At 43.7% G+C, this 10,827-nt stretch overlaps 1 protein-coding gene across 8 annotated transcripts in view; it reads left to right on the top strand.

Moving 5' to 3' along the window:
• Positions 1-4: 4 nt before the first annotated feature.
• Positions 5-10,827, top strand: part of LOC104149670 (acyl-coenzyme A synthetase ACSM3, mitochondrial) — a 14,976-nt gene continuing 4,153 nt past the window's right edge. For 2 of the 8 annotated variants that reach the window (XR_695376.2, XM_009683414.2), the window contains exons 1-9: positions 2,182-2,306; positions 3,465-3,735; positions 5,164-5,374; positions 6,108-6,315; positions 6,558-6,701; positions 7,547-7,703; positions 8,594-8,673; positions 9,394-9,517; positions 10,658-10,738. Coding sequence is in view for 7 of the 8 variants with exons in the window: in XM_009683414.2 (XP_009681709.2) it covers positions 3,514-3,735; positions 5,164-5,374; positions 6,108-6,315; positions 6,558-6,701; positions 7,547-7,703; positions 8,594-8,673; positions 9,394-9,517; positions 10,658-10,738 (1,227 nt within the window). In the remaining variant the exon portion in view is untranslated. Of the gene's footprint in view, positions 981-1,317; positions 1,485-2,173; positions 2,519-3,464; positions 3,736-5,163; positions 5,375-6,107; positions 6,316-6,557; positions 6,702-7,546; positions 7,704-8,593; positions 8,674-9,393; positions 9,518-10,657; positions 10,739-10,827 lie in introns of those variants that run through there. The other 6 variants (XM_068908917.1, XM_068908915.1, XM_068908916.1 and 3 more) reach the window with 6 other exon arrangements.

The following is a 10,827-nucleotide window of genomic DNA, read 5'->3' as shown; positions in this document are numbered from 1 at the left end:
GGGCTTTTTCGTTCGCAGAGCTGCAGGCGCAGGGGCAAAGTCCGGGTGTCCTGTCAGTGACGGCGGAATCCAAAGGAAGGGGGCGCCGGGGTCAGGGCCGGCTGCCCTGGGCGCCGTCTGGTCAGCGGAGCGCTGGACGGCACCGACAGCTGGGCCCGGAGGAGGGTACGGCCCAGGGCTCGGGGGTTTCCCCAGCTGCCGGTTTTACTCGTAACGTTTTCATGGAGCGGCCCGTTGAAAGAGAAGCTCGCTAGACGGGTAATTGTAGGCGTGGAATAGCAAAAGAACACGTGTTGGAACAGAAGAAAACACGTGGCCCTTGGCCTGGTTTCTAGGGCACGACGTCCTCCATGCGTCACTGTCCGCCGGGGCCGCCTCTGCCTGCAACAGCTTCTTGGACAATTTACGGAAAATTTGTAAAAATTTTTAGATCCTAGAAATTTTATGTCAAGAGGTAAAGGAGACAGCTAAGGAGACCTCTCTAAGGACTCTCACGCTGGTCACATCCAGAGAGTCCGTGGTCTAGAGTAGGAAGAAAGCTTCACAAATTCACAGCGGTGTTTATCAGTTACTACTGCAAAAGCAGATGGCGTTTACATCTTGTCTAAAGCTTTGTTCCTGCAAAGCCTTTGAGACTCGTGTAATTCTGCTGCAATTGCTCGACATCGATGAGGCTATTCACCACGCGTAAATTAAAAGTCCTGGTAAATCTTTGCAGGGTTTAAAAGACTCTGTGTTCTGATGAACTGTAGTAACGGTCTCTGGAGTCAAACACGTCAGGACATGCTGTTTGAAACAGGAGGAAGATTTCCTCCAGGCAACTCTGAATGGTGCAGAGGAAACATAATGAACCACTCAGAAGTTAACTAGGATGCTTCTCTGGCGAAAAGTGCTGAGGGGTTTGAAAACAACCACGAGTGCTCTGGAAAGCAGTTTTATGCCCCACCGAAAGAACGATGTACAGAAACAATTACAGGAGAGTAGGTCACTGTGGAAATTTTAGTTTTCTTCCTAAACTGGAAAACTTCTTCCCTGCATATTCCTGTTGCGTTCTCTGACTTTCTTGTCACCATCCAGTTGCTGTCATTTCCTGTTTACTTTTATGCCTTCTTCGGGGCTTTGTAATCTTCTGCATAGGGAATGCCTTTAAGGCTGTTCCTCGGCCTTTTCTCTGAGAGGATTTTGTTGCAAGCGTTTCAAAGCGCTATTTAAAATTTTGCTCCTGCAGATTGACTGCAGGTTTCCCTTATTGCTAGGCAGAGAATAGCTTTATTGTTTTGGGGTAATCTGTTTTGTATTTGTTTCTTCCTGCTGCAGTGAACGTTTCATGGAGCTGGTTAACATCTCCTTTGATGCTGCCTGTCCCAGACTTTGGCAGAGCCCTAGCAGAGAGTTCTGGCAAAAGCACGAGACCTGAATGCCAGCGGAGACAGCAGCGTCATCTTCACTGACCAGCACCCAGAGGATCATTCTGCTCTGAGCAGGTAGACGGTGTCTGCAATCTCTCTGCTGCCCTTAGAGCCAGGGTTTGAGGATGGAGATGCCATCATCCAGCAGGAGTGATTTAGGTTGCTGACAAGCTGACTTGTGAATCTTGATGGCCCGATTTAAGCTATGACTGTCACCACCTCTCTGGTGATTAGCGCCCTTGCAGCAGAGGCTGAAGACAGAGGCACACACCAGTGCTGCAGGCAACCCCCAGGGATGAAGGGGCACTGTGCAGTAATGCTGGGCTCTGAACCGGGTGGCATAGGGGCTGGCATACGTTCCCTTCTGCCTCTCCCATAGGTGGAGAGTGGAGGAGGCAGTAGTGCTGGAGCCCCAGGTAGCTGTTTACTCTGTGAATGTGAGGCAGAGTCCTTACAAAAGCTCCCAAGGCTCCAGAGATCCCATGATAGAAGCATTGGTCATGGCCTTGCCGCTCACACTGAGATTTGAGCACAGTGTGGTGAACCCACATTAAGGAAACAGGTCCAGGCACTAGCTGCAGCATGCCAGGGATCGATAGTCAGCATCGTCACGGCTGAATTGCTGTGGTTACCTGAGGTGCCCAAAGCTATGCGCTGGGGGTTGTAGTCCCAAAGCCGATTGCAATGCGGTTGCTGCCTGTGCTGCCCCAGCCAGAGCGCAGGCGTGACTTGGCTGTAGGGAGGCCTTATCACTGTGTTCCTCTGTGGGCTTGGGGGTGGGCATGGGGGAGGAGAAGGAAACGCGAGAGATTTGGGATTCGCACTTTCCGCCTCACTTCTGAGCTGTGCAGAAGCACATTGACTCTTCTCACTGTGCAGGACGTGGCTGCCCCTCATGTGAGTCCGAAATACTTGGAACGAACCCAGGAATCTGCCACTGGGCGCAGTAGCAGCACAAGAGGAGGCTTTAAGTGGTGTGGGTGCGTGGCCGGGAGTCTGAAATCTGTGTCAGGAGTCAAAGCTGTGGCAGATCTCAGCAGATCTTAGAGGGCTCCGTTTGCATGCAAGGCAGAGAGGCAGTAAGTTGGGACTGACGATCTTTTGACAAGGTAACTGATGCTCCACCGACCCCTGCAAACTGCTAGACAGGACATTTTCTGGCTCAGAAACAGTACTGGTTTGCCTCTCATCTGTCCGTGTTTTTCCTTCTCCCTGTTCTTCTCTGTCTTTCTCTTAGCTGGGTTTCTCAGCTATGTCGTACACAAACTGAACATTACAAATCCAGAAAACGTCCCTTTCCTTCACTAAATCACTAAAATCATGCGGGTTTACAGCTGGATAATTATGAATTCAGCAAGGAACTAGCAGTGTTTTTATATTGCTTTGTAAATAAAAGATAGTTGACGATGCATGAAAATAACAACTCTAGGGTTTTCAGAGCTTCTGCAAAGTTGACTTTTTTTTTTTTTTTAAGCTGAAGGGCTCTGCACCTTGGATTCTTTTTCAGGGAGTCTTTTATAAAAAAGTTTCCCTGTCTCATAAAATGATATTTTTTGCTGACCATACATCAAAATACTGCTCAAAACATCAATAATTAAAAGCTTTTCAGGGCTTTACTAGCTTTATTTCGTTTCTGGTAGCCAGTATATCCCTACTGCTGATAAACTAGAAAAACTGGAAATATTGTGCCAAATAATAACACAGTGGTCAGCCAGTCACTAATGGAGGATTGCTGGATTAGCTGTGGAGCATCTTGGTCCGCACTGTCATTTCGGCATTGTCAGTCAATAGTTTTTTCCATTTCATTTACAGAAGTCGCAGTGGAAGTGGCTGGGTAGTGTTCAGTGCCTCTCCAATATGGATGGGAACTGAAATGTGATCTACTGGATTAGTGGGGTTTGTGAGGAGGGGAGGAATATGAATCATAGGAAGGCTGCCACACTGGCAGGGCTAAACGCTGCTGACTGAATGCGGAATCAGGATCTCAACTGCACGTATTAAACTCTGTTTTGAAACCACATGACTAATACTGAGTTTGTGTCTGTGTCACTGTAGCATTTCTCAGAGAGATAATCAGTAAAGAATAACCTGTGAAGAGGCCATTATGGTTCTTGCTGCTGTGCATTTTCTGCTGAAGGTCCCGAGTGCTGTGTCCCTGCGGGCTCCCCTGAGAAGATCTCTCCAAGTTTCTAGCCCGGGCTATCCGGTTTGCACCTCCCAGAACTTTAAAAATTATGAAGCCATAAAACAACAGTATAGACCAGAAGTGCCAGAGTATTTCAACTTTGCAAGAGATGTGCTGGACAGATGGACTGAAATGGAAAAGGTAACAGTTATGTGGCTTCTGTAATGCTAACATACTTCATGCTGTGTATCAGTACCAAATCCAATAAGCAAGACACTGGAGTTATGTTCTGATTATAATCTGGTGGTCGTCTTGTGCTGTTTGAGCCTGGAGTTCCCACATGCCGCATGGCTGCCCTGTCCCTGTGTCAAATAGTTCCTTCCGTTAATCAGTAACGCCACTGAGACTGGGAGTATGAATAAATATGTGTATAGTGAGTGAATCCATGGACTGCACCACTCTGAATCTGGCACCAGCTCACCCATCTGCCTTGAACCGCACGCTACCTGGATGTGCTGGGCAATCACTGGACTTCCCTGTCTCTCACCACCTACCTGTAAAATGAATAATGTGGTGTAATGTCAAACCTCACCCTTCTATCCCAAATGTGAAGTCTTTGCGTCAGGGATTTGAACATGCAAATCTGGATGACCGTGACCCCCTGCAAACAGACATGAGGTCTATACAAGGAAAGGGAATATAGAAAAACCACAAAGTCTTTTGCCTTTGTTACTATGTAGGTCTGGTCTCTATAGATGTATGACTGGTTTTGCAGGCTCAGGTTGTTCACGATAAGGGGCTAAACCCATTTATGTCCAGATTGCCAGCAAGAACAACGCAGGAGTGTAACTCCTCTGACACGAGGTAAACAATTGTTCCTTTTGCAGGAGAAACAGGTTTTGGCAGGCTGTAAACCAAAGGAGCACAGAACAGCCAGTGGAGTAGAGGCTTTGCTCTCCAGGGTGCACAGTTAAAATCTGTTCCCCTGAAAATGAACCTTAGTGTTACTATACCTTCAAACTGATAATCAGGTGCCATGTTCTTGCTGCCCCAGTGAGTTTTTCACTGACTTATGCACTGCTACTGCTAAGCTCATTCAGCCCCCTTCGGAGCGCATTGTATACAAACAGTTTTAATTCACTTTTCACACGTAATTAGGTGAGACATTGATCAAAGGTCACCTTGTGTGGGCCTATGATCTTGAGCCTTTCTTTTAATTTTAGAAGCACCAAATAGACCCAATTCCAGATGAAGCTGGAAACTGTCTGGGGCACAATTCAGAGGTACCCGCGTTCATCAGCTGCTTCACTGGCACAGCCTGAACCAGGAGGCTTTTTCTTTCTCAGGGCTGATTACGGTACAGCTTCTTCGGGGTGTAACACGATGAGATCAAGAAGGGAATATAAATTAATATTTCTAAGATTGCATTTATGGGTTATTCTTTCTGAAGGAGGTGGGGTGGGTTTTTGGTTTTTTTTTTGGCCTTATTTTGAATCAGGCAAATTCTAGTTGCATCGCCAGGTTTATTCAGCATTCAATAAATGATGAAGTTTTTTCTTCCTCAGGTTTAAGGTAAAGGCAACATATTTCTTAGGTGAAGCGTTTGCACTGTGTCCTGTCGTCCTATAGGAGGCAAAAAGGCCTAAAAACCCTGCATTGTGGTGGGTAAATGGTGATGGAGAAGAAGTGAGGTGGAGCTTTGAAGAACTGGGAGTCCTGTCCAGGAAAGTGGCTAATGTACTGTCTGATGCCTGTGGTCTGCAACAGGGAGACAGAGTTATTCTGATTCTGCCCAGGATCCCAGAGTGGTGGCTGGTGAATGTGGCATGCATGCGAACAGGTTAGTAAAAACATAGAAATGATTTATGGATACAGATATTGTCACATAAATCAGTCATTGCTATTTAATATACTCAGAACTGCAGACATGCTAATGGGGGTGAAAATCACTGCCATGCCACTGCCATGGTCAAGAACACCCTTCATGCTAAGTTTTGTCTTCATGGTACTTTTAGGATTTTTTGAGCGTGCTGTAGCTGTTAAGGAAACTCTGTGAGTTCGTGCATCTCTGCCGTTCTCCTCTTTCCAGCGCTTGTGATGCATTGCAAATGCACCCTCTTATTAACTGGCAATGAAATTAGCCCATGCTTACCCAAGTGTTTCACATGTTCCCCTGTGGGCTATGTTAAATACTCGACTTCCCAGTATTTACAGCCCAGAATGTCTCAGTGCCTCACAAACACTAGCAGCATACTGTTTGAGGAGGGGTACATCTGTGTTTACTAGTGAAAAATACAAGTCCAGAGAGATGGCATGTCCAAATGGAAATGCTTTCAGCCCAGAGAAAGTCCTTCTATTGGTTTCTTTTACTGTCTCATGTTCAGCCTAGTATTTTCTAACTTATATTGATCCTCACATAGAATTTAATCCATGAAAAAGAACAGTATATTTACAAACGTAGAGCCAAACCCTGCTTTTAGCACCGCCCTGTCCCACTAATAAGTACAAGGTAAGCCGAAGACTGTTTATAGGTAGAAGTATTGTTCTTAAATATTGAGAGTATTGTCCTTTAGGAACTGTCCTGATTCCTGGTACGCAGCAGTTGACAGCAAAGGACATTCTCCATCGACTACAGAAATCAAAGGCAAAATGCATCATCACTGATGATTCTGTGGCACCAGCTGTAGAGTCAGTTGGGCCTGAATGCCAGTCTCTGAAATTCAAGCTGCTTGTGTCAGAGGGCCACAGAGAAGGATGGCTGAACTTTAAAGAGCTCCTGAAGTGAGTAACCGCTACTGTGAAAGTGCCACAGAAACACTGTAAGACGAGCACAGTGATTTGTTGTGAGCAGGAGATGTTGGCATGTGCCAAAATATTTTCATCCCTTTAGGACTGCAGAGCAGAAAAATGTCAATGTTTATGACACTTCTGATTGCTGCAGAAGTTATTTTAGCCAAATATTTTCAAGAATGTGTAATGCACCCTTTCAAATCACTTTATTCATCACTTTACATATTTTAAAGACGTGCTCCTTCTGATCACCACTGCGTGTCCACAAAGCATCAGGATCCAATGGCTATCTATTTTACCAGTGGAACTACAGGGTCTCCAAAAATGACTGAACATTCACACGGCAGCTATGGCATTGGCCTCACAGTAAATGGAAGGTATGGATATCACTTGGAATCATACATGCGTTTCTGTAGCTTGTCAAACAGCAGAAAGAAGGGGTTTCCCCTTCTAAGATGTTACCAGAAGCTCTTTGTTTCACTAGTTTAAAAAAAAACAGCTCTATTAAATCCCAAGCTCTTTTCTGTGCAACAAGGCATAGTTTGAGGTTAGCTGCCTTAGTGTATATCGAACTCTTGAAACAGAGTTACTAACCTCTTTTTAACATTTTCTTTTAACTTTTTCTAAACTCTTCTTTGTGTATAATTAATAGGTTGCCCCTTTACTGAACAGCAGCAAAGAACAAGTTTATGAAGTGTGTACCATAAAAAGGGGGAAAAAACATGGGTCTTAGGCTTCTGAATTAATGTGCGTTAGGTTTAGACACAACTCCCACAGGAACAAAACGCTGATAGTTCAGAACATAGGAAAGACTACATAGATTCAGTTTATAAAACTATGTTGTGTAGAAAACTGATGTAGCAAGTCAGAAGAGACCAAACTAAAAATTAAGTAAACCAAACTAAATCCTTATCCCTAAAAGCTGACTTCAACAAAACCCCCGCAATCTCATACATATTATTTCAACATCCTGTTTTGAGGTGGTATCAGCTTGTCCATTAGTATAATTTTTCTCTCAGAAAAACGCAACATCAGTCTCTCCTGATGACATCCTCACTGCACTGTGTCCCACTCCTGCTCAGAAATGCAGTCATTTGCTAATCGTCATATCGCCAAGAAAAACAGTGACGGGTTTGCTTCATTGGCACATCTGTTGTTGATATGTTAATATTTACCCTCTTTCTGCCAAATAGAGATTGTGCTCTTTCACTGTGTTACCCAGGTACTGGCTGGATTTGACTTCCTCAGATGTACTTTGGAATACATCAGATACGGGCTGGGCAAAGTCAGGTTGGAGCAGCATTTTTTCCCCATGGATTCAAGGGGCATGTGTATTTGCACATAAGATGCCACGCTTCAACCCAAGCATTGTCTTTGAGGTATGCAAGGGCAGCCCAGCAACAGCTTCTCTCTGGCTGGCCTTCCCTGGATTTTCACTTCCCCTAGAGCTGTGTAGAGGGCAGTAGGCTGCTTAATTGTAACCTTCACCATGAAGTAACCAACCAGTATTTCAGTAGTGAGGGTTATAAGTATAAGCCCCAAAACAAGAGCATCTTTAGCATCCTATAAGTTTCATTCTCTACTCTGCTGAAAACATATTTGACTGCCCAGACCTGCAAACATTCATTACTAGGCCTAAAAGTGAAGCATACAAGAAATGGGACAGGAATTTGTGAAGCACTTTGGTGTTATTAAAATGAGTGACAACAGCAGATAATTGAGAATTTTGCTTGCATGTACTATATAACTCAACATTGGGGAGTAAAGAGGCAACAAGGCTGAATTTCTTTAACAAGTGGTACCAGTGTTATATTCTGTTACATCCTCTGCACGCAACTCTGTGAAAAAGATCACCATTATTCATTTTACACGGAATCACTTTATGATCATACGCATGCTACTTTGATGGCTGAATATTGTTAGCTAAAATTAGGATACATTGAAGAGCACTTTATCGGTTTTACACCTATGGAACATCTAAAAAAGTAGTCTTATGGTTTCCTTTTTTTTCTACTTAAGTTGGAATTACAAAGAAATTCTGCAAGGGAGACTGCAAAGCTTTCCAGAGCACAAAGCTTTGGTGTGTTGAGCTATCTGTAACGTGGTGTAGATTCTGTTTTGAAGAAGAACCTATTTAAATGTAACTGCTGTATATTGGTATTAGTGAGTACAAAGCTAACTGCTTTTAGGACACTAACATTTTGTTCGTGTGTTTCGTAAGCTGAATACAGAGATTTGGCATCTACTTTTTTTATTCTAAATGCTCTAGAGTCTGTCAAGATTTCCCATAACTGTCTTCTGTTCTGCTCCAACTGCCTATCGAATGTTTGTGCAACATAAACTGTCCAGGTATGCAAAAGCAAAGTATCCTTATTGGTGTATTTGATCAAAATAGTGGAACAAATGCTCTCCTCACCTTGGCTCTACTTCAAATTTACAATGGCATAACAGCAAATCTAGTCACGTATTTCTCAATATCTTGAATCTTGCATATTAGGACGAAAGCCACAGTAAAAATTTTATGGACAGTGTAACCATCACAGATTTCACAAATTACAGCAAACTTGCGTGAGACTTTGAAAAGCAGTTTAGCTGATGATATAATAGGATAATAATGATACAGTATCAAGATTAACATATTTTATGAAGTGTTTTAAGAGTTAGATTCTCCCTCCCTTTGTTTTTCCCCTGCATTCCCCCAGTACCATGATCTACAAGAACAGTGTGTGTCACTGCAGCTTGGCAACTCTCCTGTGACGTTTTGTGGTCATTTTGTTTGTGACCCCCCAGGTTAGAGTCTAGGGTTAGAAGCACTGTATCAATTATTACATTTTAAAATAATGCAGAAGTAAAAGAGCAGGTTTTTTTCTTTTGTATTTGCATTTTTGCAAATTTGTTTATGTTTAACTCCACACGGTTGAAATGGAATGTATAGGACGCAGTGAAGGTTTTGTTTTCCTATAGAAAGGACCCCCATGATACAAGAATACAATAACAAAGGGGACATAGCAGATAGATCACTGTGTCTGCTTAACTCTGCCGATTATTTGCTTTCTCCTTCCCACCAAGCTATAAATTCAGAAGCCTGCGGCACTGTGTGAGTGCTGGGGAGCCAATCAACCCTGAAGTGATGGGAGAATGGAAAGAGCAGACTGGGCTGGATATCCATGAAGGCTATGGACAAACAGAAACAGTATGTCCAGACACTTTACAGATACAGCAATGAATTCCATTAGGGTTGCCAAGCAAATGTGATTAAAATAATTATACACAGTCATGACTTTTAGGGGAAAAGTCAATTATAGTAAGCAACAGTGGAAAAATGTAGCTGTTATAAGTCATAGAATAATCATAACAGTTTCACCCAAAAATCCAAGGACTGCTTTTCATTCCGGAGGGCTTTTGGACTGGGAACTAACACAGAAGAAGTACCTTCTCATTGCTGCATGCCAAATTCTGCTTTAAAACAGCACTTGTTAGCATTACTAGCTTTGGGCATGATTCTTAGATAGAGGCATTCCTGGAGAGGTTCTAGGTAGAACAGTTTTCTAGGTCAGCAAGCATAGAACCATTCTTAAACTCGACCTAGAACCTGTCTAGGTCAGCATGTCTAGAACCATTCTAGGTTGGGGCTCCCTGGAAAGGTTTCCATCAGGGAATTCTTAGAATGGTTCTAGATCTGGGAATGCTTAGATTCTAGATCAGAGCATTCCCCGGGGGGGGGGGGGGGGTTCCTAGGTCAGTGCACCCAGAACCATTCTAGGTATGCAAGTCTAGAACCATTCTAGAATTGACCTAGAAGCACTCTGTGTTGGTGAGTCTGGGGCAGTTCTAGGTCGGTGTGTCTAGAATTGTTCTACCTCAGAGGTTCTCTGGAAAGGTTCCAGGTTGGGGGGGGGGGGTCCCAGGAGGAAGGTTTCTACAGTGGCAAAATTCCTGGAAAAGGTTCTAGGTCTGGGAATTCCTAGACAGATAGTAGATCAGGGGATTCCTGGAAATGTTCTAGGTCAGAGAGTCTAGAACTGTTCTCAGTGGGGGCTCCCTGGAAAGGTCCTACAGTGGCAGAATTTCTAGAAAAGGTTCTAGGTTTGGAAGTTCCTGGGCAGGTTCTAGATTGGGGGATTCAATAAATGACAACCATTTCGTTCTAGAAGTAATCATTGGATATGAGATTATAATGAAGACTTACTTAATTAGTATTTTTCATAGAGCTCATATTCTACCTTTATTTGCAATATTAGCTGAGCGTTTTAAACTTAAGCTGAAGCCTGAATATACAAATCATAGTTGTTTAATTAAAAAAAAAAAAAAAACCCACACACACCTGTTACAGGTGCTGATCTGTGGAAACTTTAAGGGAATGAAAATTAAGCCTGGCTCTATGGGAAAGCCGTCTCCAGGATATGAAGTCAAGGTATCGTACCTCTGGTGGCACTATGGATGGGAAATGTTCTCTCTCTGTTGCGCTATCTTCACATAACCATCAGGTTTGAAAGCTCTAAT

The sequence above is a fragment of the Struthio camelus genome, chromosome 15 (assembly GCF_040807025.1).
Source record: "Struthio camelus isolate bStrCam1 chromosome 15, bStrCam1.hap1, whole genome shotgun sequence".
NCBI classification, from domain to species: Eukaryota; Metazoa; Chordata; class Aves; order Struthioniformes; family Struthionidae; genus Struthio; species Struthio camelus.
This window is presented reverse-complemented; position numbering and strand designations above follow the sequence as displayed.